The sequence below is a fragment of the Podarcis tiliguerta genome (genome assembly GCF_965153285.1).
Source record: "Podarcis tiliguerta genome assembly, chromosome: 14".
NCBI lineage: Eukaryota > Metazoa > Chordata > Lepidosauria > Squamata > Lacertidae > Podarcis > Podarcis tiliguerta.
The window spans coordinates 18,727,379-18,753,847 of record NC_139547.1 but is presented as its reverse complement, the minus strand read 5'-3'; the positions used below and the strand labels follow the sequence as shown (position 1 = coordinate 18,753,847).

The 26,469-nt window shown below is 42.9% G+C and overlaps 1 protein-coding gene across 3 annotated transcripts in view; it reads left to right on the top strand.

Moving 5' to 3' along the window:
* ABHD2 (abhydrolase domain containing 2, acylglycerol lipase) overlaps positions 1-22,668 on the top strand; it is a 40,183-nt gene extending 17,515 nt beyond the window's left edge. For 2 of the 3 annotated variants that reach the window (XM_083412165.1, XM_083412166.1), the window contains exons 4-11: positions 2,138-2,313; positions 3,488-3,655; positions 6,226-6,409; positions 10,125-10,217; positions 11,934-12,044; positions 14,991-15,060; positions 15,872-15,956; positions 16,802-22,668. In XM_083412165.1, coding sequence (XP_083268291.1) covers positions 2,138-2,313; positions 3,488-3,655; positions 6,226-6,409; positions 10,125-10,217; positions 11,934-12,044; positions 14,991-15,060; positions 15,872-15,956; positions 16,802-16,995 — 1,081 coding nt within the window. In that variant the 3' untranslated portion in view covers positions 16,996-22,668. Of the gene's footprint in view, positions 1-2,137; positions 2,314-3,487; positions 3,656-6,225; positions 6,410-10,124; positions 10,218-11,933; positions 13,172-14,533; positions 15,061-15,871; positions 15,957-16,801 lie in introns of all 3 variants that reach the window. The other variant, XR_014504586.1, reaches the window with a different exon arrangement.
* The last annotated feature ends 3,801 nt before the right edge of the window (positions 22,669-26,469 follow it).

Genomic DNA, 26,469 nt, shown 5'->3' with positions numbered 1-26,469 from the left:
TTTTAAAAGGAGGCAGGCACCTCTGCACTGCAACCCTGCTTTTCCTGTATTTATTTATTAAATTTGTATTCCCCCCTTCATCAGTAGATCTCAAGGCGGTTGACAACATGCTTTCCTTTATTGATCTACAAAGTTTTTCTATGTTCCTAAGCAATACTGGCTGGCTGACCTCTTAATAATGTTTACATTATTGGGAATCAGTTGTTGATTAATGCTCTGCAACAATACTATTGTGTGTGTGTGGTACAGTGTGACATAGCTGCAGCTCTGCAATAATTTCAATATGCCTACCTGCCCTCTTCCAAATTGGTAATCCATGTGGCCAACTTTCCCCACTGGCCATGTGCTATAAGTACAGCCATGTCTAATCAGAAGTGAGATTCAAGAGAAAGCATAAATCAAGCATGCACATGTTGCAAATGCCCCAGACTTGGGGCTCTCACTAAGACCATTTCATTTGCTCTGGGGTCATGTAGAAGGGATTGGGCTCTGATGTTTTCTAGAGCCACAGTATCTCTTGTAGTTTTCATATTCCTCTCTCTTCTAGTAAATCTGTGCTTCAATATTTGGCTATTGTTTGACTGGTCAGGTTACTGATTTATTTATTTATTGGAGCAGGTGCATGCACATGTGTTTTACTGGTCAAATATTGACCTGATCTCTCTACATAATGGGTTCCCAGGCCTTATAGGGCTTAGGACACAATAGGAATTGGAGCACCTCTCCACATAAGAAGGGAAGAGGGCTGTTTCTCTTATGAGCTCCTGGTTAAGGAATGTTGTCCCCTACGATGACTGTCAGGTGCTTATGTTAGCAACTTTACAGCACCAAGTTCATGTTTTCACCAGGCATTTGATAGAATGTGCTATTTTGACCATTTGCTTGTGTATTACTGGGAATTACTGAGAATCAGTTGCTGACAGTCAGTCAGTTGCTGTAGAACAATGTGTAAAGGTAAAAGTAAAGGGACCCCTGACCATTAGGTCCAGTCGTGGTTGACTCTGGGGTTGCGGCGCTCATCTCACTTTATTGGCCGAGGGAGCCGGCGTACAGCTTCTGGGTCATGTGGCCAGCATGACTAAGCCGCTTCTGGCAAACCAGAGCAGCGCACGGAAACGCCGTTTACCTTCCTGCCGGAGCGGTACCTATTTATCTACTTGACGTGCTTTCGAACTGCTAGGTTGGCAGGAGCAGGGACCGAGCAACAGGAGCTCACCCCGTCATGGGGTTTCGAACCGCCAACCTTTTGATCAGCAAGTCCTAGGCTCTGTGGTTTAACCCACAGTGCCACCCACGTCCCAGAGCAATGTGTAGTGACATTCTAATGCTGTTGTTTTCCTGTGTTTTGTATTTTTGCTCCAAATTAGTGATAGCTGCTCCGTTTTAAATTTTATTGAGTTTTATTCTGTTGTGAGTCACTTAGAGACTCTGACAGGTGGCAGGTAAAATCCAATGATAGTATAAGCACATAATTTAGACATTCATTATACTTTTATGTTGGGAGCTCAGTTTCTGATGAGCTCACCAGTGTCAGGCATGATTGTTCTCTGTACAGTCGAAAGCTTGCTTTTCACCATTTTGATATGCTCATGACCTCTGTATTGGTACCAAGGACAAACTTCTTTTGAGTAATGAACTAGGTTTCCTAATATGCATTGAAAAGGTCCCTCCTGTCTGGCAGCTTTGTATTGCTCACCTACTGATTCCTTCCCATTTAGATTGGTGTTCCTAAAACAGATAAAGTTATCAGCTTTATATCTTTCTCTCCCCCCCCCCCCAAAGTTTCTTCTTCAGTACACCAGGAATCATAAATCTGAGATAAAAAGCCATCTGCTTTAGCACCAGGCTGTACCACCTTCCTGATAAGCATAGTACAGATGTTCTCTTCTTTGAAAGGAAATGCTTTTGTAAGCATTCTGTAGTTGGTGTTTTTCAGAGGTCACTAAATCCTACCTGATACCAGATCAATAGGTTGGGGGCTCCAGTTCTATATCTCTTGGCCAATGCACTTACCAAGCAGCTGCTCCTTATTTTTACCCGTACACATCACAAAATACTACTCTAGGAAGGAAGTGCCCTTGTTTCAATAGCAGATCTGCTTTCCTAAAGCAAATAAATGCATTTGTTTTCTTTTTAGGTACATTCCACCTCTGATCTGGGGAAAGAGTGGGCACATTCAGACTGCCCTCTATGGGAAGATGGGGAGAGTAAGATCACCGCATCCTTATGGACTTCGCAAGTACCTCACAATGTCAGATGGTGCAACAGCAACTTTTGACCTCTTTGAACCACTGGCTGAAAACTGCATTAGAGGTGAGATAACCAGCTGTTGTGGGTTTTTTATTAGAAGTTTGAGTAAATGTGGGGGAAATACATTACTATTTTTGACTACCATTGGCAGGCTAGGGGGCCACTGCTTTCACAACTCCGGGACATGTTTAGATGGTTGTAAGCTTCTGCAGCTAGTGCTGTTATGAATCATGTACCAAAAAAACAGTTTTTACAACCAAGTGATAAGATACAAGGTTTATGGCCTAGATTTCCAGTTGAGTTAATGGGCATGAAATGCTATTCCTCTGACCCATAAATAACATAATGCTTAGGATTAAGGTCTCTAAACAGGCTGTTTTGCCTGTAGGACTTTTCTCTTGTGTATATGGGCTTAATCACATCTGGAACGTGTGTGTGTGTTTAAAAACAATATATCAAAATTTAGTGAGTAATGACATGTCTTTCTGAAGGTCAGGTATAAGGGGCCGTTGATCCTGCTTGTTTTGAAATGTTGCTCTAGTGCATAGGAAGCTGCTGCTAAATATTCTAAGAATTTCACTCTCAAATGTGGAATTGTACCAGATGCTGGAGGGTTGATTCTTACTACCAAGCATTGTTTCCCAATGTAAATAGCAATGCAGTGAGCTGTAGAGCTGTTCTCAGCAGTTGCTTTCTCAGCAACTATGATTTGATCTTCAAAAGAAGGAAGCATTGCTGACCAAATGGATATTTTTCAGATAGATGTATAAATCTGAACCCTTTATTTAGTCAACAGACATGCCAAAAACAAACAATTCCTTCTCTTACAAAGTTATTTCTAGTTAGCCTCAAAGACCTTCAGCTTTAATCAGATACATTACCTCAAGGTTCTTCATGAAGAGTTTCAAAATAATGTACCAAAACTGATAGAAATCCTCTCTCTCAGTGACATCGTTTGGAGTAACATCTGTAGTACCGTGTTAAAATAAACTCCTCTCAGTCAGATGAAAGAACCTAGATGAACAAACTCTGAAATTGTGCAGGGCATATTGTTTATTTCCCTTGATGATATAAACATAGCATATAAAACATCACTACAGATTGAACAATGCATGAGGAGCAAAAATAGCTTTGTTGTGAAATAAATGTGTTTTGTCTTTGTGGAATATGAAACTGGTATAACTAGCATGTATTCTTTTGCTTAAACTAACCTCTCCCGACCTTTTTCATTGTGCAGAAGATATCACAATGGTAATTTGTCCAGGAATAGCCAATCACAGTGAGAAGCAGTACATCCGCACCTTTGTTGACTATTCGCAGAAGAATGGCTATCGATGTGCTGTGCTAAACCACCTTGGAGCTCTGCCAACTATTGAGTTGACTTCACCACGCATGTTCACTTATGGTAAATATTGGCTCTTTCATCTTAACCTTTCAGAGTTACTTTGCAACTGGACAAAGTCCTCTAATGTCAAAGCACACTAGATGGTGCCTTCTGAAGCTTGAAAGTGTTGTCTGTGATAAAGCCTCCTCCTTTTTCCAAGCAGGATGACTTATTTGCTCAATTTCAAAAAAAAACAGTATTCGAAGTAGCAGCCATTACTTGTGCTAAGTCTGCATTAATTTTGTTTCCAAAGGTTGATTCCTAAAACCCCTCTCTTTACAGTACACTATATTGGGAAGCATTGGGAAGGGAAAATAGTAGGGACAAGATGACTTGGTGAGATAATACCATGATCACCTTGCCAATGTTTTGCCATATATAATGCTTCACAATTGGATGACCATGAGATAGCAATTGAAGATGCAACCACTATAGCATTACCAGCTTCCCAGCATCTGTTTGTCCAGTACATTCATCCACCTAGGAGAAAAGTAGCTATCTATTTACTCTGATTCTCTTTGCCAGAAAAGTTAGTGATGTGTAACTTTTCAAGATAGCTTTAGAGAGCAGGTGAGCATAAAGCTGATATCTATTATAGGAGAGTGGGGATCTCTTTAGCTGATGTAGGCCTGTTGGCTCTTGTCACATCTTGTATCTCAGTGCTTGTGATTAGAATTTCAAGCCTCCAGGGTGCGGTCTACTGCATGACTGCTCTTTAATAACCATAGTCTATTCCGCCCTCAGGAGATAATTCTGGAGTGTTGTTAAGCAGCCCAAAATGTTGTTGTAAAGCTCTGCACCGCCCCTCCTTCCTATGGGAGTTATTTTCTTTGAAGCTTAGGTATGGTGTTCATAAACAAGGCTTGAAAAACATTTTCAAGAATGAAAATGCATCCTCTCTACCAAAAAAGTGCTGTGCAATGTCTCTCCTCCCCAAAGTATTAAATATCAAGCTGTGACACATGTATCCTCTCAGGGGCTGGGAAATCAACTCAGTATATAACAGGCTGAGCATGCCCAGCCACGGAGCTGCCTCTGGTCCGAATCTAGCCACCCTATCCTCTTGTTCTTTTTGGGAAGACATCCTCTGAAAGGAAAGAGATGAAGTGCATCCAAAACCTTGGTATAGGGTTGCCATATTCCCAAATTGCAGTCTGATTTAAAAAAATTGCAGTCTGATTCCTGGACATGTGGCAGCCCTACTTTAGTGCAAAGCTAAGCACCCTTTCCTCTCCCAGAGAAGAAGGCAGGCAGGGAAAACAAAAATGAGGCTGCTATGTTCTAAGTTCAGGAAGCATGCTGCTTCACAGTGGTGGGAAGGTAAAAGAAAGTAAGATGGCAATAGAGCTGCTGCAGCCCCAAGACAGCTAATGAGAGAAGGGGTTGTGAGCCAAAGAGAAACTGCATCTGTAGCCAAGGGTCCAATATGAAGCTCACTGTCCAACCAATGTCTGAAATGTTTTGCCAAGATCCCCATCTCCCCATATTCTGTGACCCTCCAGAATATGGAGGTGAGAAGCTTGGCAGTAACTGTTTGTGCCCACCTAAGGTCTGACAGAGTATCTCAGAAACCCTGTTACGTTGCTTAGCTGGAACACAACATAGTCCTGTTTCAGTCATTGCAAGCAAGCCCTGGGGATCAGAGTGGTATTGGTATTAAGGCTTCTTGGTGCTGTCCCTAACTCTAAAAATTCCTGAAGTGTTATTATAATGCCTCTGAGGGCTGTAGCTCAGATGTAGAGCATCTACTTTGCATGCAGAATGTCTGAGATTCAGTCCTTATAATCTCCAAGAAGGGTTAGGAGAGACTCCATCTTAAACCATGGAGAGCCACTGTAAGTCATTGTAGACCCTACAGAGCTAGATGGACCCCATTGATCTTGAATCGGTATAAGGCAGCTTCCTAGGTTCCTGTAAATGTTTTTAAAGGAGTGGTCATTGACAGTAGAAAATAATAGTCAGGTCATGTTTGCACAGGAGTGCTGTGTGTATGAATACAGTCTTCAGTTCCCAAAGGTTTGTACAAATCGCTGCACATGAAGGATTACAGTCAAATGCACTTGATCGCTGAATAGCTGCTGGAAATCTGGACTGTGTGCAGCAATTTGTGGGGGTTTTTTGCAGGGAGGGGGATACTTTATAGATTTCTCTCCCAGTTCACAGTTGGAAGAAATAACAGTGTGTGTAGTGTTTTTAGTTACAGCTTTTGGCTGGGACCTGATGACTGCTGAACAGAGAATGAAATATTTTGAAAAACTTGCTTTGATCCTTGAAAAAAAAAGGGGGGGGGAGTTTGCTGCTGTAGCCGGCAGTTAAAGGTTCTGTTCATATGGCAGTAGAAAAGGCCAGAAAAAGGTTCTTTAGAAGAGCAGGTGTGGGTTTCACTATTAATGTTGGTGTATTCTCCCACTGTATGATCTTCTGGAATATCACTGTATATGTGCAAAAATGCCCATTGTGCTTCAATAATGAACAATGTTGTTAGAAATGTTGTCTCTTGAAGTGCATATGTGAGCTCTAGGGGAACATTGGGACTTTAGATGCATCTGTGATATGTCATGTTTATTTTTTTTATTTTTTCTGTTCTACAGGTTGCACATGGGAATTTGGAGCCATGGTGAACTACATCAGGAAAACTTATCCTCAGTCCAAGCTGGTTGTTGTGGGCTTCAGCCTTGGTGGAAACATAGTGTGCAAATATCTGGGAGAGAACCAGACTAACCAAGAGGGTGTATTGTGCTGTGTCAGCGTATGTCAAGGGTACAGTGCACTGAGGTAAGCTTGGTCTTGTAGAGCAGGAGAAACTTATGGTAGATGTCTAAGGAAACAATCTGCTGGTTATGGAAATATGATACAGATACCAAAAGCTTTCTTTGGGGTTCAGGGGCACAAAAACTTTAGTTGTGTGAAGTTTTGTTGCTAAACTGTGTTTTGAACTTTTTGCACAAAAAAGGGAACTGGGAACTTACAGCAAATTTCATCATTAAAATTGCTGTTGGCATACTCAGTTTCTGTAGGCATTTAGTTGAGAGCCAAGGGTGCAAACCATTTCCACATATACCCAACCTATTGATCTGTTCTCTTTTATTCAATATTAGCAGTCTCTTTTGAAGCTTTGTCATGGCCAAATTTTCTGATATCTAGTTATGCCATGTCATTTCTGCTAGTATCATTTCTGCTTACAGTTGTGCTGTGTATTTTGGGTTGAGAGCTGGGTCGAACTAATTCTCCCTGCAAAATACTATAACAGATTCCGGGGGGGGGGGGGGGGGGCGGAGAGGCGGTATGTGTAAGTGAAAAGTGGCATTGGGAGGCTGCCATTTTTAGCAGAGGACTAGGGGGAGACTAGAGTGTTCTTAACCTTGCTAGCATTTTTTCTGCAAAAATCCAGACCTTTCCCAGCTGCCACCTCCCTTTGCATAAACACAAATCTAGAACTCTGGTGTAAAATGGGGGTGCATTAGCTGGGCAGAGGTGATTATAATTAGGAAAAGTGCCAGTGGGAAGAATATTAGGCACACTCTTTCCTCCTGCTGTTCTGTTCTTTTGTTCAGAGTCACAGTCTCCCAAAACTACTTTGGCTCTGTGTATTTCCAGTGTTGAACTGAGGCTCCAAACAGGATGTATAGTAGTGTCCATGTGTGCACACAGGAGCTACATATATCCCAAGAGATCAAAAGTGACATTTTAAAAAAGGACCTTAAAGATGCTTGCTTTGTCTGTGCTACTTAGAATATTATATTATTATATTATATTATATTATATTATATTATATTATATTATATTATATTATATTATATTATATTATATTATAATACAATACTGCACTATATTATATTATATTATATTATATTATATTATCATATCATATCATATCATATCATATCATATCATATCATATCATATATCATATCATATTATTCTGCCCTATACCCGGAGGTCTCAGGGCGGTTCACAGAACAAAATCAAAATATAAAACCACAAAATACATAATCAAAATGAAAACAACAACCCAATAACCCCCTCCACCCCCAAACCCCCACATTTTAAAATGGCATAGGATGTCAGTCAAATCAACCAAAGGCCTGGTTAAAAAGGAAAGTTTTTGCCTGGCACCTAAAGTTATATAATGAAGGCACCAGGTGAACTTCTCTGTGGAGAGCATTCCACAGAAGGGGAGCCACTGCAGAGAAGGCCCATTCTCAAATGCCACCCTCTGGACCTCTCACGGAGGAGGCACACAAAGAAGGGCCTCAGGAGATGATCTCAAGGTCTGGGTAGGTTCATATGGGAAGAGGTGGTCCTTGAGGTATTGTGGTCCTGAGTCGTTCAAGGCTTTATAGGTCAAAATCAGCACTTTGAATTGGGCCCGGAAACAATTGGTAGCCAGTGCAGTCAGACCAGGATTGGTGTAATATGCTCAAGCCATCTTGCTCCGGTGAGCAACCTGGCAGCTGAATTCTGCACCAGCTGAAGTTTCTGAACCGTCTTCAAAGGCAGCCCTATGTATAACGCATTGCAGTAATCCAACCTTGAGGTTACCACAGCATAGACAACAGTAGTTAGGCTATCCCTGTCCAGATAGGGGTGTAGCTGGGCCACCAGCTGAAGCTGATGGACGGCACACTGAGCCACTGAGGCCACCTGAGCCTTGAGCAACAGCAAAGGATCCAGGAGTACCCCCAAGCAATGAACCTGCTCCTTCAGAGGAAGTGTAACCCCATCAAGAACAGGTGATCTCCACCCATCTGGTCTAGGGAACCACCCACTAACAGTGCCTCAGTCTTAACGGGATTGAGTTTCAGTTTTTTGGCTCTCCTCCAGTCCATTACCAAGGCAAGACACTGGTCCAGCGCTTCCACTGCCTCACCTGCAGATGTAAAGCAGAAATAAAACAGAGTGTCATTGGCATACTGCTGACAGTGTACTCCAAACCTCTGGATAACCCACCCAGCGGTTTTATGTAGATGTGAAGGTTCCACAGGGCTGGAAAGCATTCCCCAAGCAACACCCTCTAGGAAGTAGGACTGGAACCACCACAAAGTGGTGCCACCCAACCCCTAGTTCGGACAGTTGCATCAGAAGGACACCATGGTTAATGGTATCGAAAGTATTATAAAGCCAGATTACACTGGAATATTGAAAGATAGAGTCTTATAATCTTGCCAATCTCCAAATGATGAGTAGAGGTTTAGGAAGGGAATTTCTTGGTGTTCTTTCAGATCTGATTAGATATTTGTACATTTACAGTAATGTTAATTCAGGCAGAGTATGTAGCAACCATGCTTTTCATAGTCCTGTGCGCTGAGAGCAGTGTACTCTGAAAGAAAGGTTAAAAATCGGTTGACCTAACCTTGATGAGCTCTGGTGTATTTTAAGGTCAAAACCCAAGGGGAGGGTACTGTTCTAAAAAACAACAACCAATAATTTATTTCACAACCCACTTGCACAAATGAATTTAGAGTTGGAAGCCTTCCCTAGAATGACATTTAGTATGCAAAGTTCTGCTTATTAGGAAATAAATGCAATTGAAATCCATTAGTTGCAGTACTGCAGCTGTAACTGCACTTTAGCTAAAGGATGTTGTATCTGAATGTAAATGCTACACAGAAGGCCCTTCTGGTTGGAGAAAGTGTCAAGCAGGCTAAGGAAATGGCAACCTCCATATTAATAGAACTCATAGCAATTCAGCTCTGGTTCCAAACTGGACAACAAAGGCTCCCTTTATATTTAAGACTGTGCAGCTGCAGAAATCTTGTGGCAGGATTAATTTTTTTAAGCAAGAGGATTAGAAATTGGAACAACATAAGCTTAATACTGTCAGGACCATGTCTTCTCTCCTCCCCATCTCTAAAATATTTGTCAAACTTTGTTTGAACCTGAGAAAAATGTGAGGATACTGCATGTAACTGCAAGATAGATTATAGACTTTTACAAATTGCTTCACAAGACTGTGCCACCTTTGGCATGTGTACACATTCAGAGACTGCAATATTAAAAGGGAGGTGGGTATTGTGCAAAAACCTCTCATTCTTATAAGTACTAGTTGCTCTGTCTGTGTTTTCCTTACCTAGTTAACCTTGTTTTTTTAAAAATTAGCAGTTTGAAATACAGTTTTGAGTTCATCTGTCCATGCTCTGTCAATTTTTGTAACGCATGTTTGAAATTACCTGTTGAGACAACATAGAATTGAACCCATCTCTTCCTAGAAAGTTCTGTTTTGCAAGCTGTTGGCTGTTTTGTGCTCCAGTTTCTAATGCTTTTGTTCCCCCTGCTGGCTGAATCCTTTAATGACACATTTCTCTTACGCATTACTGTGCGTTTTACTGTGTACTTTTTAAACTGTAATAGCTTATAGGTGGCCCCTTGAAGTGAATCAAATTAGTTATGTGGAAATGCTGCCATCTATCTAAGAGTACTTTTTGTTGCTATGACCCTGGAAGCTTGCTTTTCCAGCTTTCAATTGATTTCCACCATGTCATATCTTTAGGGCACAGGAAACCTTCATGCAATGGGATCAGTGTCGGAGATTTTACAACTTCCTCATGGCAGACAACTTGAAGAAAATCATATTGTCTCACAGGTACAAAATGATGCTCTTTATATTCTAAATGGGCCTCTGTGTCAGCTGATAATGTGCAGTACCAAAAATTGTTCTTATGTGTCGCCAAGTTGAGCAGGGTACCAACAAAATTAATTCTCCTCTGGATCAGTAGCTACTGAAGAACTATGTGCATTAATAACCTTACTTTCAGAAACATCTTACTTAAGAAAGTCTGTGACACTTTGGCTGTGCTTGGGGAAAGGGTGTGAAATTACAATAACTGGTTGTTTGAACAGTTCCAGGTTAGCAGTAGTCAAAGCTTGGAACTGTAGTTGCTGTATTGCTTCCTGTTTAAGCCGGTATGGAAAAACAGCTTTAAGAGACTCTATGTATAGGATATAGAACCCCCTTAATTCATCCCAGATAACTAAATATTATGACAACTTAACTAAATATATTAATCTCCCTGTTAAAAGAGCTCTTAGTTGTAAGCATGAGCAACCTTTGGCAGGTTTGAAGGACGGCTTGTTAATCTACAAAAACACTTTTGTCTCCATAATGGATCTTTTGTGCTCCAAGGCCAACCCTCAAACCAAACTTCCTTTTGCACATTTTCTGCCCCACCTCTGCTTGTGGAGAACATGATCATGCATCTGATCCATAGTCTACAGCACACACCCTCTTGCATTGTTCTCACCAATGCTGACAGGGCTATTGCTTAGTAATGTAATTGCCCACAGGGCCTAGTGCAGGGAGTGCTAACCTCTGGCCCAGGGGCCTCATTCAGTCCCCCAAGCAGATTTTTCAGCCCCTGAAGACCCCACTGCTTTTTGCAGCAGCACAAAGGTGGAAATAAATTCCAGCACTGGGATGAGCAGAGAGATTCCTTCTTTCAAGGAGACCAAGGTGGCATATGTGGTTGCACCCGCCTGCCCGCGCACACACACTGCCATTTTATTTTTCAGCAACACTGTGAGAAAAATGAGACTGAGATGTCTGGCCCAAGTTAAGTCAACACCAGCAAGCTTCATGGCTGAGCAGGGCTTTGAACTGGGATCTACTGCTCTAAGGCCAACTTCCTGACTACTGCAGTACACTGATTCTTAAGCACTTCCGACCTTGGCTCAATTTTACTCCAATAATAATAATAATAATTTATACCCCGCCCATCTGGCTGGGTTTCCCCAGACACTCTGGGCAGCTCCCAACAGAGTATTCAAAACATGACAAAACATCAAATGTTAAAAACTTCCCCAAACAGGGCTGCCTTTCGATGTCTTCTAAAAGTCAGATAGTTGCTTATTGCCTAGACATCTGGTGGGAAAGTGTTCCACAGGGCGGGTGCCACTACCGAGAAGGCCCTCTGCCTGGTTCCCTGTAACCTCACTTCTCGCATTGCGGGAACTGCCAGAAGGCCCTCAGAGCTGGACCTCAGTGTCTGGGCTGAACGATGGGGGCGGAGACGCTCCTTCAGGTATACTGTTAGTATCTGCACCAGTTTCTGCACCAATGTCAAAATCTATGCCAGTATCAAGTCTTCAGGGCTGAACAAAACTGCCTTTTGTATTTTTTTCACACGGGACAGATTCAGAATTGTATTGGAGATGACTGTAACATGATTCTTAAGATCTGTGTCAACATAAAGCAATTTATGAAGTAACTTTCAGATCAGCAGTAAACCCAATAGAGTAGGTTCTCTAATAGTTACAGTATGTCTGTGTTTCATACTCATTCACTTCATTCTCTATGTTTCAGACACACCTTGTTTGCTGAGAGCCCTAAAAAGCCTCAGTGTTTATTAGAGTCAGACTTGAGCAGACTTCACACAGCAACATCCCTTATGCAGATTGATGACAGTATCATGAGGTATGGACATCAAGAAGCACATTTGGTAACTCCCCTCTGTCATTTAGACCTTCCTGAAATGCAGGCTGCTGTTATCATCTTTGTGCATATAACTCCCAATTCTTTCTAGATCTTATTGTTTACAGGTTTGTCTTGCCTCTTGTTCGTTACACTTTAAAAAATGAATTTACCATGCTGTAAATAGCAACGCTGTTGAGTGAGTAAAATTAGGGTGCAGGGTGACTAATCAGACTATGCAGTTGAGATTCTACAGTGTTTTTGTGGAACATATCTTAAGCCAGTACTAGAAATCTTTTCTGAATGGTTAGAAAACAGTGATCCTTGTCATCTAATTCCTTTGGCAAACTCCAATAATTTGAGTTACTTGGTGGTGCTACAGAAACATCTGAGGGGTGCTGGTAAAAGTTCATCAGAATAGAGCCAGGAGTGTCATTTTGTTAGAAGCACCAATGTCCCCAAATGCTAGCACCAGTGCTGAATCACTTTCAGTTATGGTATAGATGGAAAATGAAGCCAGTCTGCATGAAATGTTTATTTTAGATTTGTAGTTGCATCAAATTCTTCATATACTGATTTGCCAGTAGCCATTGGCATAAGCAAAAAGTTGTAATTCCTTATGATCAGTGCTTACCACTTTCTACATATTGTGTTACATAGCTCAACTTCTGTCATGGAGTTTCAAGGGTAGGTTTTCCAGTAGAAACTAGTTAAAGCCTTTGTTGGTTAGCCTTAGTTTCCCCTACACCCTATTGTGATATGGCAAGAAATCAACCCTGTCCTCAGAGGACACCCTCCTTTTTTTGGCTGCATACTTGTTCCTCAGTAAAACTTGCATTCCTAAATAGGCGGACTAGGAGTTGGTATACCTCCTATGTGTGTTTCCTTGCTTGTTTTTGCTTGCTTCTGTTACTTCATCCAAGGAGTCCTGGAATGTATTGTACACAAATAATTCGTAGGATGGCCTGTTTATGGCTCATGACCAGTACAAATAATATTTAGGATGAATGGGAGTAATTACTATATGAACATCAGCATTACATTCTACTAGTTGGGTAGGGGATTGACTTCTGTTCTTAGAAGAACTTGGGAACCTGATGTTGCATCTAAAGAGGGGCTAGTAATATACCGTATTTTTCGCTCTATTGGACGCAGTTTTTCCCCTCCAAAAATTGAGGGGAAATGTGTGTGCGTCCTATGGAGCGAATGCAGGCTTGTGCCATAGCCGCGCGCAACCCCTCCGGCAAGGAGAGGCTGCACGGGGCTATGGCTTCTTTAGCCCTGCGCAGCGTCTCCCGGCAAGGAGAGGCTGCACGGGGCTGAAGGGGAAGGCAAAACAGCGAGCGGAATGGATCCCACTCGCTGCCTTTGCCTTCTCCCATAGCCGCGCGCAACCCCTCTGCAAGGAGAGGCTGCACGGGGCTATGGATTCTTTAGCCCCACGGAGCCTCTCCCGGCAAGGAAAGGCTGCACGGGGCTGAAGGGGAAGGCAAAACAGCGAGCGGGATGGATCCCACTCGCTGCCTTTGCCTTCTCCCATAGCGGCGCGCAACCCCTCCGGCTAGGAGAGGCTGCACAGGGCTATGGAGTCTTTAGCCCCACGCAGCCTCTCCCAGGAGAGAGAGGCTGCACGGGGCTAAAGGGGAAGGCAGAACAGCAAGCGGGATCCATCCTGCTCACTGCCTTGCCTTCTCCCATAGCTGTGCGCAACCCCTCCGGCAAGGAGAGGCTGCACGGGGCTATGGAGTCTTTAGCCCCACGCAGCCTCTCCCAGGAGAGAGAGGCTGCGCGGGGCTAAAGGGGAAGGCAGAACAGCGAGCGGGATCCATCCCGCTTGCTGCCTTGCCTTCTCCCATAGCCGCGCGCAACCCCTCTGCAAGGAGAGGCTGCACGGGGCTATGGATTCTTTAGCCCCACGCAGCCTCTCCCGGCAAGGAGAGGCTGCACGGGGTTAAAGGGGAAGGCAAAACAGCGAGCGGGATGGATCCCACTCGCTGCCTTGCCTTCTTCCATAGCTGCGCGCAGCCCCTCTGCAAGGAGAGGCTGCACGGGGCTATGGATTCTTTAGCCCCACGGAGCCTCTCCCGGCAAGGAGAGGCTGCACGGGGCTGAAGGGGAAGGCAAAACAGCGAGCGGGATGGATCCCACTCGCTGCCTTGCCTTCTTCCATAGCTGCGTGCAACCCCTCCGGCAAGGAGAGGCTGCACGGGGCTATGGCTTCTTTAGCCCCACGGAGCCTCTCCCAGGAGGTAGAGGCTGCACGGGGCTGAGGGGGAAGGCAAAACAGCGAGCGGGATCCATCCCGCTTGCTGCTTTGGCTTGTTCCATAGCTGCGCGCAACCCCTCTGGCAGGGAGAGGTTGTGTGCAGCCTGTACGCTGCTCTTTGGGGCTTGGTGGGGGGGAAATTTTTTTTTCTTGATTTCCCCCCCCTTAAAACTGGGTGCGCCCTATGGTCCGGTGCGCCCAATGGTGCGAAAAATACGGTAATTAGTTTTAACTTCCTTAACTTAGGGGTTCTGCAGTTAAATCGGAAAGGATGTTTCCAGTGTATTTGATATGGCTACGGTGTGTGTACACTCCTTTCCACATATTTGTCTTACTGCTTCCTTTCCTGGTATTTTGTTCCCTAGGTAATTGTTTATTAAGTAGCCACATTCTTCTTTTGATGTTTTTCTGCAGGACAGACAGTCTTGGGGAGTGGAATTTAGATATTAAATCTAAGAACAAGAGGAACATATAATAGTTCCATATTCTCTGGATGTTTCACTAGATAGTTCTTTTGAAAGCCGAAGCAGAATTTTGGCTTTAACTTGTATAGAAGTAATCATTTCAAGTGTCTTATTTGGAGAACTATTGTAATCCTGTGTATAAGAATTAGAAGAAAATATGTGTGATTCAATAACAAGAAAATCTCTAAATGCATAAGCTTTCTTTTTACTGTGTCTCAGGAAGTTCCATGGCTACAGCACCTTAAAGGAATACTATGAACAGGAGAGCTGCCTGCATTACTTGCAGAAAGTAAGTTGATATGATATTGTTACTCTAGTTTTTGACATGCACCACATATGTCAGTATGTGAGATTTGTGGTGAGATGGAGAATGTCCCCATGTGCTTCTAGCCAAGTTTATAGCACATGTTGCTGAATAGTAGTTCTAATCAAAAGGCTTTATGTGGGGTCATCATAAATTAGCAATAATTTTCCTTGCCTTGGAAAATATGCTTATTTGTGGTATGGTCAGCAAGTGGAAATATGCATATCTGTGAAATTTTTACAACCAGTTTATTATCTTTTGAAGAGAATAAAGCTCCTCTATCTTATGGGACCAACATTTCTTATAGTATCTATTTATCTATTGTTTTTCTGTAAGGCAATTTCTGATTAACGTCTATGGAATAGGCTACATATGCCGTCATTAGTGCTCCCCCCAATTCTGTTTCCGTTTCCCCTAAATTTAGAAAGCAGCAGATGTCTGTCACTGGAAATGTTAAGTTTAAGTCACCGTAGCCAATTCTACACTCTTGAGTTTTATACTAGTTTAAAATCTTTTCCACCTATAGCAAAACAGTGAAGTGGTTTTGCCTCAAACCTAGCACTGCAGAAGATATGCTATTGACTGCTGCTTGTGGTAATAAAAACTTTCTGTGACAGAAATCACTTACACTGGTGCTAAAGAGCACCTCCATCAATTTTAAATGTGTATTATCTGAACAGTGGTGTTTCTGCAGGTTCAGGGCACCTACAGCACTTGATGTACTCAATTGTGACTTCATAACTAGACTGCAAGCAAGATTGTGTTCCAACACAGAATTCTTCTTTTTAATCTGCAGATCTTTGTTCCCCTCTTGCTGGTTAATGCTGCTGATGACCCTTTGGTGCACGATAGTCTCTTATCAATACCAAAAGCCCTCTCAGGTGAGCTGAAAGCTTCAGTAAATAGATTTCTGCAAGGCAGTGTAGTGTTGTGATAACCTAAAGATAGCCTTGGAGGGCAGAAGGCATGTTTGTTTTTCCAGACAAACTCGTAACCTATGCATGTGTCTCATATAGCACCATAATGTGCATATTCTTTACAGAGTCCAAAAGGATAGGCCCCTTCCCCAAGGAGTTTGCAACCTAAAATTTGACACTAAAGGAGCAGTAGAAGAGGGTAATGGGGTATCTTCCTTACTAGAAGGATCAGTGGGAAATATCCAACACAGACTTGATTTCATGTAGCTTGCATCTTGACTAATGCAACTGCCTTATAACTGGAGTGTCATGCCTACCTGGAACACAGGTGGCTGTATATACATTTTCCAGCCAAAATAATACAGTAGAGTATAAGGGACGTGGGTGGCGCTGTGGTCTAAACCACAGCGCCTAGGGCTTGCCAATCAGAAGGTCAGCAGTTCGAATCGCTGAAATGGGGTGAGCGCTCCCGTGGCTCGGTGCCTGCTCTTGCCAACCTAGCAGTTCGAAAGCACTTCAAAGTGCAAGTAGATAAATAGGTACCACTCCGGCAGGAAGGTAAACAGTGTTTCCGTGCGCTGCTCTGGTTCGCCAAAAGCGGCTTAGTCATGCTGTCCACATGACCCGGAAGCTGTACGCCGGCTCCCTTGGCCAGTAAAGCGAGATGAGCGCCGCAACCCCATAGTCGTCAGTGACTGGACCCTAATGGTCAGGGGTCCCTTTACCTGAGGTTTTACTGGACAGAGTACTGTAATTTGGTAAGATGCAGATCCTGTTGAGTTCTAAACTTTGTTTTTTCACTCTTGCAGAAAAGCGGGAGAATGTAATGTTTGTTTTGCCATTGCATGGAGGTCACCTGGGTTTCTTTGAGGGTGCAGTACTCTTTCCTGAACCCCTCACCTGGATGGATAAGCTTGTGGTCCAATATGCCAATGCCATCTGTCAGTGGGAGAAGAATAAATCACAATGCTCCGATACGGAACAATCATCTGGCCAAGAATAAACAGTTCCAAAGACTTCAGGTCGTTTCACCTTTAATCCCCATCTTCTGGAACTCTTAATCTCTTCTGCTTTTCCAGACCTAACTTCTGAACACGTTGAACTTGGGCATTGACCATAGTGTTTCATGCCAAAGTAGAGCTACGGCCAGAGAGGCTAATGACTGGCACTGAGCAAGTTGGGAGTATATTTGATCATTTGCAGTACAGTTGTGTATTGGAAGAACTGATGCACTGTATTGGTGGGTTGCCATCTATAGCTTGCTTCAAGGTTCTGAAACAAGTGCAACAAAAGAACATTTTTGAAATTAGCAAGAAGTTTTGATGCTCTTGACCATCTGTTCACACTTTCACTGATAGAAACTGAAACAAAAAAACCCACTTCTGGTTTTTGCAAAACTTGTCTAGCAGTCAGTGATGTGCGTTAGGAGTTACAGTCTGTTTGTGGTTGCATTTTTTCCCTCCCCACCTGGGGGGAGACATCTATATCTATCTGTAGAGGAAATCAGTCGTAGTTCGCTCTGCAAGTCATCGGAAAGGCTGTCCACAAAACAAGGGGAAAGTTGAAAGAATTTTGAGTTTCCGGAATTGCATCCCTTTGAGAAGGGGGGTGGGGGGGCTTGCCCTTTCTGATTAATGCACTTCGAGGGTTTAGATTGCTTTGAAAGTGTTTGATGTGTAATCAGCACTACAGTTGCTCCAGAATTCTGGAGTGATGGCTGGGTGTGTACAGTCACATTTTGCTTTTTGTTGAGACTTGGCTCAAAGATGGCTTCTGGGTTGATCAGTCCAGTGGATTCCCTGTTGTGTTACTACTCGAGACTAAACAAGTAGCCTTGTGATACTTGCCTTTTCTAGTATAAGGAATTTTTATTTTGACACAAGACATTTGTGTGCTCTTAACCCAGGCCTTTTAATACGGTCTCCGAATGGAAACCACTTGCTATCAGTTTGTAGGTGGCCCTTTTTTGTGTTTTGTTTTCTAGAGTACTTCTTAGCAAATCTATATGTATACTCTTAGGAACTTTTTGTGTGTGTGAAAGAGAGAATATAATATCCATCTATGCTTTTTAATTTTTTTTGGTCTTGCCCACATTTCATGTCTGCTAGGGAAGAACATAATAGATAAATAAATTAAATCCCCAGACTTCTAAAGCGTTGAACTGGCTATTTTCAGTCAGTATGCCTTGCCTTAGAGGAGATGGGGATTTGGTGTCTACAATACTGAAATGCTTAAAAGGAAAAAAAAAAGTTCTGTATCTAATGCATCTACAGTTACTAGGTTATATAGGACAATCTGATGAGTCTGACTTGTCTTTCAGAGCAAAGACACCAACAGAAAATTGGTGAATGATGCATTAGGTTGAGTTACAGTGAAAAAGTTTTTTTTACTACCACACAATAGACAGACATATTTCTTCACTGAGCTACAGAGTTTCCACCCTGGAAGAAAAATATTCAGCCATATGTATTAATAAGATTTTTTAAAAATCTGATATTTAGACATTACTTTTCTATTAAGACAGTGGAACATTGTAGTAAGACACTGGCTTCCCTTCAGAATTGTCAGCTCACTGTTGCCTCCTTGTGGTCCCTTTCACCTCTTTTTGCAGGAGTTCTCACGCACCCCATTTTTCATAACAGTTAGCACTTTATTGTTTAAACCTTTTTGGTTTCGCTTTTCAAGGCACTTTAATTATAGTGTGATTTTTTTTTTTAACATGGATATGAATCCTTTCTGAACTTGGATGCTTCATAGAACATATCCTGGAGCAGCTTTGAAATTCAGAAAGATGTATGTTGAGTTTTCGGGGGTTATTCTATTCTCTTCTAGTTTTATTTATTGAGCAATAATTAGCTACTGTAGCAGAGGTGCACTTCTCACATCAGGAATAAAAACTCCTTCAGCCTTAGTTCAGCAACCTTGACATGTCTGGCAAGCTGTGTAGAACTCATGTTCTATCCCCTCAAATCTGAGGGAGTGACCAAGCCTAGCAAGGCATGATTTGGCCAGTGCTTATGGCTCTTTCGTTTTCCTCAAAGAGTTAGCTCTCGATTCTTTTTCAGCCTATTTATATGTTATTCTTTGGAATTTTCTTCTGTATCCATAAACTGCCAAAATCCTACGTAAACCCTAGTGTGCGGATGAAATTATAGGTGCATAAGCAGTGCAGGTCACTAGAGTCCCCTTTCTGTTTGAGTGGAAGTAGATGTTGAAATCATTTTTAGTTACTGCAAATATATATTGGAAGTGAATGTAGCTTCTTTACCCCCACTTAAAATTTAGAAAGTTAGCTATGAGAGTGTCTGTTTCACATCAGTCTCCGCAATATTAGTTTTTTCCTCTTTAGTGTGCAGCTGTTTTGCCAAAAAGAGTTTGCCTAGCAGCACATAAGCATAGAAGTTCCTCTAGACCTGCCACTGAGAGCCATCTTTCTCATCTGCCCCACTTCTGGTTTCTCTTTAGATCATATAAATCTCATCTGCCCCACTTCTTAGCAAATGGGTGCTAAATAGCGGAATTTAACACTACCATTGACTTCTACCCAAGTCAGACATTTTTGATGCATTTAAAAGGGAAACTGCATTTTTCACAAAGGAAAGGCTTTTATTACCTTCTGCTTGAAGCTGGGTGTGAGGATGCAATTATTTGTAAAGGGCCCTTCAGCTATGGAACTAGTTTTGCACCTGAACAAGAAGATGAGTTGATGCCTGCTTTTGATGGCACTCCAGTGTTCATATTTAGGCATTCTTAAGCTTCAGTACTCAGGGATCACATGGCAATGCACCTATGTAATACAGCCTTTTCAAAGAAGATCACTTCAGTGGTTAAAATTCTTTTAAATGGAGGAGAGCATGAACCACTCTTGTCTAAAACTATCAAACCCTTGAAAATCATTAGCGCTCTTGTGAAATGTTGGAAGGGATCCCTTTTCCCTACACACACACACACACACACACACCAAAATGTGGAGCTGCTACAGAGTCTTTAGTTCTCACTAACATGGCCATATAGAAATTTGGAAACCTATTTTGCCCAATAACACTGCCAGTGAGACCATAAAATTGAGGTTCTCAGTCTGCTTGATAGACACACTTAGGGATACACTTAATGCTCCCCACCCTCCAGAAAAAAAACCCAGTAGGGGAAAGAACGAGTTAACTTGATCCAACAGGAGGAAGTGGCTTTACAAATTCCATTTTAAAAATATATGTGATTCTGACTTTCAGTTAGTATTTTCCAGTAAATCTGTGATTCTGCTGTAATGCATCTCCCTGCTTATCAGTAGGCTAGACTTCAGCCCCCCCCCCCCGAAAGATATTACATGGAAACAAACAAACAAAAACAAGGAAGCATCCAGGACACTAACATTTCTTCCATCCCGTTGTTTTTGCCAGTAAATTTGACCTTGGTGATGCTTTCTGTGTTACGATTTGCTGTTTGTAACTGTGCATAGGAGCTCACCAGATCTTGTTACTTAAAAAAAAAAAAAGCAGCACGCCACTTCAGACCTTTCTGTTTGAGGTGATCTGTTGCCATCAATTGGTTTGCCACGTGGTAAGAGCTGCCATGTTCAATTATTTTCAAAGCAGATTTCATCAGATGAAAGCATAAAGCAGCTCTTCACTGGTAACATCTGCAGCTTTCTGTAAGCTGTGCATCTATTTCAACATTCATATCTTCACTGTTTTGTTGATGCCTGCACTGAAGTGGCCTGGTTGTGGGTGAAATGTTTGTAATCCAGATATTCATGGACTCCTAAGGTTGGGCACCTTTTTAAGATTGGCTTCGGTCTTTTTGTGAAGGCTTATATTACTAGGTAGCAGGTCATGTTTACAGCTCTCTCTTTTTTTGTCCCAGACTCATGCTGAAAGTGTTTGGCATATTCTTTTCTAAAAGGGCATGCCCTACATTCAGTTACACAGACTGAGGTTAGCAGTTTTCTTCCAATTGTATTGTCATTGGCCTTTGAGTTTTCTGCCAGAATAGAACTTCCAACTCCCTGTCTGGGGACTCTTATCATAGGAAAGCATCTCTACAAGGAGAGGTCCAGGTGTGTAGCACTGAGTAGTCTTGACAAGAGTAACAACAAGATGGTTGTAAAGTATCTGAAACACACCACCGGCCCCCTCCCATATATCAGTTGCCTAAGCAATCCTCCTTAGCTACATGTTATGCAGACCTCTTAGTCGCACAGCAGGCACACTTATTGCCAGTGATATAAATGAGCCTGCCGGTTGTGTACTGAGCAAGGTCTCCATTGAAAAGGGGTGGTGGGTGCCATGCAACGCTGCTGGAGTTTTGTGGCCTTTGTACTATTCTAACATCTTGTTTCGCTGTCTCCACATGTTCCTTATCTGGAATTGTTTTCTTTTTAAAATCTCCTTTGCCTTGAAGCGCCTCTGGTTTGGTTGCTTGACAAAATGAGCCGGGTGGAATGCGGGGGCAGTGGGATCTTCCCCCCCTTTTTTAAATCAAGAACTGTACTGTATCTCATTGAAGCATCTGGTGTTCTGTTCTTTTTGCTGGTTACATTAAAGGGCACAACCATGAAAGGGCAGCATTTATAAAGCTGGAACTGAGAATTGGTATCCCCCCCCCCCCCCCCGCTTTTTTTTCCATTTTGCAACCAGAGCAACCATCCCTATTTCCTTCGTGCAAGACATTTCCTCAGTTTCTGGGACCACCAACCTTCCAGCACTTTTGCTGGTTCAAATCCTTGTAGAGTAACCCATTGTTTCAAAATTCCTAAGATGGGGATTCACTGTTTTTCAGCATAATTTTTTTTGCAACTCGCAGGAGTTATTATTTTGCTATATGCAGCAGAATGTCTGCTTGTACCAAACAGCCTTTTCCAGAATTGAAGTAGGTTCAGTTCCAGATCAGTGGCTGATAAAAGCCTATGCAGACATCACGGCTTAATTTGTGTGGCTGTTTCGTACTGGGAACCTCAAGAACTTAATCTGCCATTGAGATTCATCAGTGTAGTGTATTAGAATCTGTGAGTCTGTCCGTTCAGTTATTTCATCACAGCTATTTCGATTGCATTTGATAGTTAATTCATAGATTCGTTCTGACAGCCTTTCACCTTATTTAAGAAAGCACAACTTTAAAAGATAAACACCCCATTTTTCTCCTGAACACACAGAGGAATATCCGAACACCTCAGGAAGCTAGACCTGTACCTGTGCGCTCTTTGATTTCTGTCACTGCAGCTGCCTTATTGGAGTGAGTTGAGTGTTTGGTTTTTTAGGGTTTTTTGTTTTTTTTAAAGAAAATGTCTCTTCAACCTCAGTTTTTTCTTTTTTTCTTTTTTGGTAATTTTTGCTTCCAGACAGACATTTTGGAAAACATCACTTTCACATTCCTAATTCCTTTGGAAACAAAAATGCTGCCCTGAACAGGTTTCATGTGTGTAAGTGACTCTCATGGTTGCTGGTTCCTTTCTTGTCTCTTAGGAACCAGTTGCTGCTGAGATGAAAATTTGCAACTAGCAATGCAATTTTTCTAAATCTGCTAACGTTTCAAGTTATTAAAAGTGTGTCCTTGATCTTTTTTTCTTAATTTTTTTTGTTCTGTGTGTGATAAACAGAGTCATGCGGAACAGAGTAATTTTGTTATATTTGATTCAATGGAATTTCTTTGCTTAAAAAAATAAAGAACTTATTTGAGTTCAGAACACGTTGTTTTGTCTGTCATTGGTTTCAACTAGCATAGGAGGTACAAAATGGAAGTGGTATTATGACAACTATTCAGGGTGGATTGATTTTAAATCATAATTTTAAACCAGCAAGGGGGCGGGGAAACTGATCTGCAAGGAAATCTGACTACTAAACCAAGTTTAGTTTACAGCAAAGTAGAGTATTAGTTACAGTTTCATTCCTATACCCAGGCCTTCAAGCTCTTTGTCACACAGTATACAGTGGTTTAAGAACACCTTAGTTTATGAACAACTTGGATTAAGAAAGCTGCAAACCAGGAAGTTGGTGTTTTGGTTTGTGAACTTTGCCTTGGACTAAGAACATGTTTCACTTCCTGTTGAGTGTGTTCCATTTGTAAATTGAGTCCCCCGCTGCTATGGGAAAGATCACCTTGGTTTAAGAACGCTTTGGTTTAAGAACGGACTTGCAGAACGGATTAAGTTTGTAAACCAAGGTACCACTGTACATTGTGCATGCTTTCCTTAAATAGATAGCAATGAAAATCCCATACAAGCTCTTTCTACAAACAGCTTCCATAACATCTGTGAGGTTGGGTGTGAGAATTTAGGAACCTGTGCACTGGACAAGTCTTCTTTCCACACTTGCTCATTTCTGTTTTTCTATGCCTTGGCTAGCCCAACCCTTGCAGAACCAGCAGCAAACAAAAATGACTGCTATGTGTCTGTGATTAGCATTTTCCTTTCATTTGCCACTTGGTTTTTGTGAGGATTGAACTGGCCAAAGCACAGCAAAAGAGAAAAATCTGGGAGTCACTGGGCAGCTAGAACAGTTTGTTTCCATCTAGCAAAAATGAAAATGTCTGTGCATGGCACAGCAGATATTTAAGTATACATATTTTGAGAAATAATCACATTGATTCTTCATTTACATGGAAAAGCCTCTTAACTCACAATGTATCTAGTGGAAGCATTGCTACCCTACAGTTAATCTTTGAACTGAGTCAACTGTACTGGTAACATGCTTATATCCAGATTTAATATTAACCTAGTTATTTAAGAGAAAAGAAGCCTAGAGAAAGAGACCTGGGGGGAGGAAGTACAGCATTGCAGAGATGCACAATGCTTCAGTTCACAAATTGATCTGAAATAACCATCCAAATTTGGGGCTTGGGGCTTCTAGTCAACAACACACAACAAACTGGCTTTTTGTACTGCAACCTACTTAAGCCCCCAGAAATTCTAGGAACCAAGCTGTATATGACCCACAAAATCATGTGCTGCTCTTGGTGGGCTCTGTCACAGCAGACTGCAGGTCTGCATTGCTTACTCTGAATTCCCCGCATTTGGGAAAACATCAAGTCAAAGGTAGTGGTGCAGCTGGAACTCCTTTCTATAACTTGCTGATTTTTGTGATCCAGGGGGAGATGCTTATTCCGTATTGTCAGGGAACTGCCATCGGAGCTGGAGGCGGAGAGAAGGCTCCAGAGGGATGCCGGAGAGGGTCCCAGTAGGGAGAGAGGCAGCCCATCCGCTGGGGAAGGAAATCAGCGTAACACCAGTGGAGAAGGGGGGCAGATGGGGGAATCGGAGAGGTGGCTCCAGGACTCCTCGACGGAGACCAGCGGAGAGAGTACGGGTACTCCGCTGCCCACACCCTCCCTGCGCAGAAGACTTCCGCGCAGGGAGAGTAGGAGGAGACTGGGTGTCAAACAGCTTTTATGCTGGAAGAGGTTCAAGAAACGCCCAATGACGGATTCTGCCAGCGACTGAGGCAGCCACGAAACTTGAGGCTGTCCAGACAGAAAGGGTTCAACCAGGTAACCTAGCCAGGAGTGGCGGCAACTTACGCACGAGCAACCCCTAGAACCATTACACGTATACTAGTTATAAGGGTGGTGGAGTGATGGGTGCTTCTTTTATTTCTTTGGGAAACCTTAACCTGACTTAACATGGGTGAATTCATCCGAAAGAGTGGCAGAGGGACACTTGATTCCATCCACATCCCTTGCTCCACCTAAGTCATATTAATGCCTCTGGGTAGGGTGAGATTGTGATGCCGAAGCCGGTAGCTCAACCAGCTTCCACCCCACCCTCCACTCTGAAAGACCCCTGTCTTCTCTGCAGCATCAGAGTAGATATCCTGTTTGGCTTGAGTGGGAGCCAGTGGTCTAATGAATACACCTCTTGTAGGCTTCTTTGGAGCTTTTTCTGTTTCAGAGGGACCCCTGCTGGTTTGCTTTACAAATCAAACAGTCCTGGTATTTATCTCTAGGAAGAGGAAGAGAGAGAGGTGGGGATTGCTGTAGATCTAATTTCATAGAACAAGGAAGAGAACCCACTTCTCCTTGGGTAAGCATGTCTGCTTTCCAGCACTGCTGGTGCCTCTTGCCTTAATGAGCAAAAAGGGGAGTATGTACGAAGCATGGGTTGTATGAATGAAATTGGTCAACTGATCATATCACTACATACCCTCACCTGAAATTTAGTATTCAGAGAATACAGCGGGTCTGTGTGCAGTAAAAATGAAAAATCTGGCTGAGTGCAACAGTAAATCTTGCCACAGATTTGTTGCTGGGCGCCTGTGACATGCGTACGATGTGCGCCAACACCCCCCCCCCCGACTTGGGTGTAAGACAGCGCCTCTGTCTGGGGCCTTGGAAACCAGCATGGAGGACCAACAAAGACTATGTAAATGAAGAAGTAAAACAAGATGGGGAAACTTCTTTTCAACCTGAGGATTACATTTTCTTCTGGGGCCCACATGCCATTGGTGGTCAGGGCCAGAGGTAAAAATGGGCAAAACAATGAATGAATTTCTTTTATACCATAAACTAGTTTTTAAACACATTCCCCTTTGGCCTCATCCAGGCAAGCAAGAAGCATTTTCAGACTTCAAGGATATGTTCCAGCCAGGCAAAAACCCTCAGGGAAGATGCAAAGCAGGGCTGTTGAGGGCTGTGGCTGGTGAGAGTCTTAAGAGCCAGATACAGAGGCCTGAAAGGTTGCATTTTGGCCCTCAAGCCTCTGGACCTCCATCTCTAAAGTAAATCAAACTCATGATTGGGGGGGGGGGGGATATCTTTGTGGATGTCTTTTCTAGGAATCCACAAAACCTGGAGCTTTTTCTGATGGTGAAGCCACTTCATTATCTCCACAAACCTCAAAGCACATTCATTGATACAAATTACAATTAGCTATTTCTGGGTCTTTTGCTGAAGTTGCATTCAAAACGTTGAAGACATATGTTGAAGGCATGTCTCCTCTCCCAGTGGCTGCCATTTCCCCTCTTTCACCTTTTGCCCAGGAGTGATAGAGAGGGATCTCTCTCTCTCTCTCTCTCGCTCTGCAGTGGCGTAGCGTGGGTTGTCAGCACCCGGGGCAAGGCAAGTAATTTGCGCCGCCCCGCTGCACTGTCCCTCCCCCAGATAGTCCCTCGCTCTCCGCACCGCACCGCACGCCTGGCACCCTCCCCTCCACAGTGGGCGGCCAGCACTGCAGTGAGAGAGAGTGAGCGAGCCAGGTAGGGGCAGAGAGCTGCGAGTGCGAGCACGCCCCCCCAGATGTTGCGCCCAGTGCGGCCGGCCCCCCCTTCACCCCCCACTCTACGTCACTGTGTGTGTGTGTGTGTGTGCTGTGATTCGAGGAAGTGCAGAAAACTGTCGGAATGTGGGATCACCCACAGAATCCAGCTTCCTAAGAATTTAAGCTTTTAATTCCTTGAAACAACAACAGCACCTTTTTTAGGAGCATACACTTGAACATTTTGATCAATGCCTTCTGAAATCTTTGAAGCCGGAGGAATTGCACATTAGGATT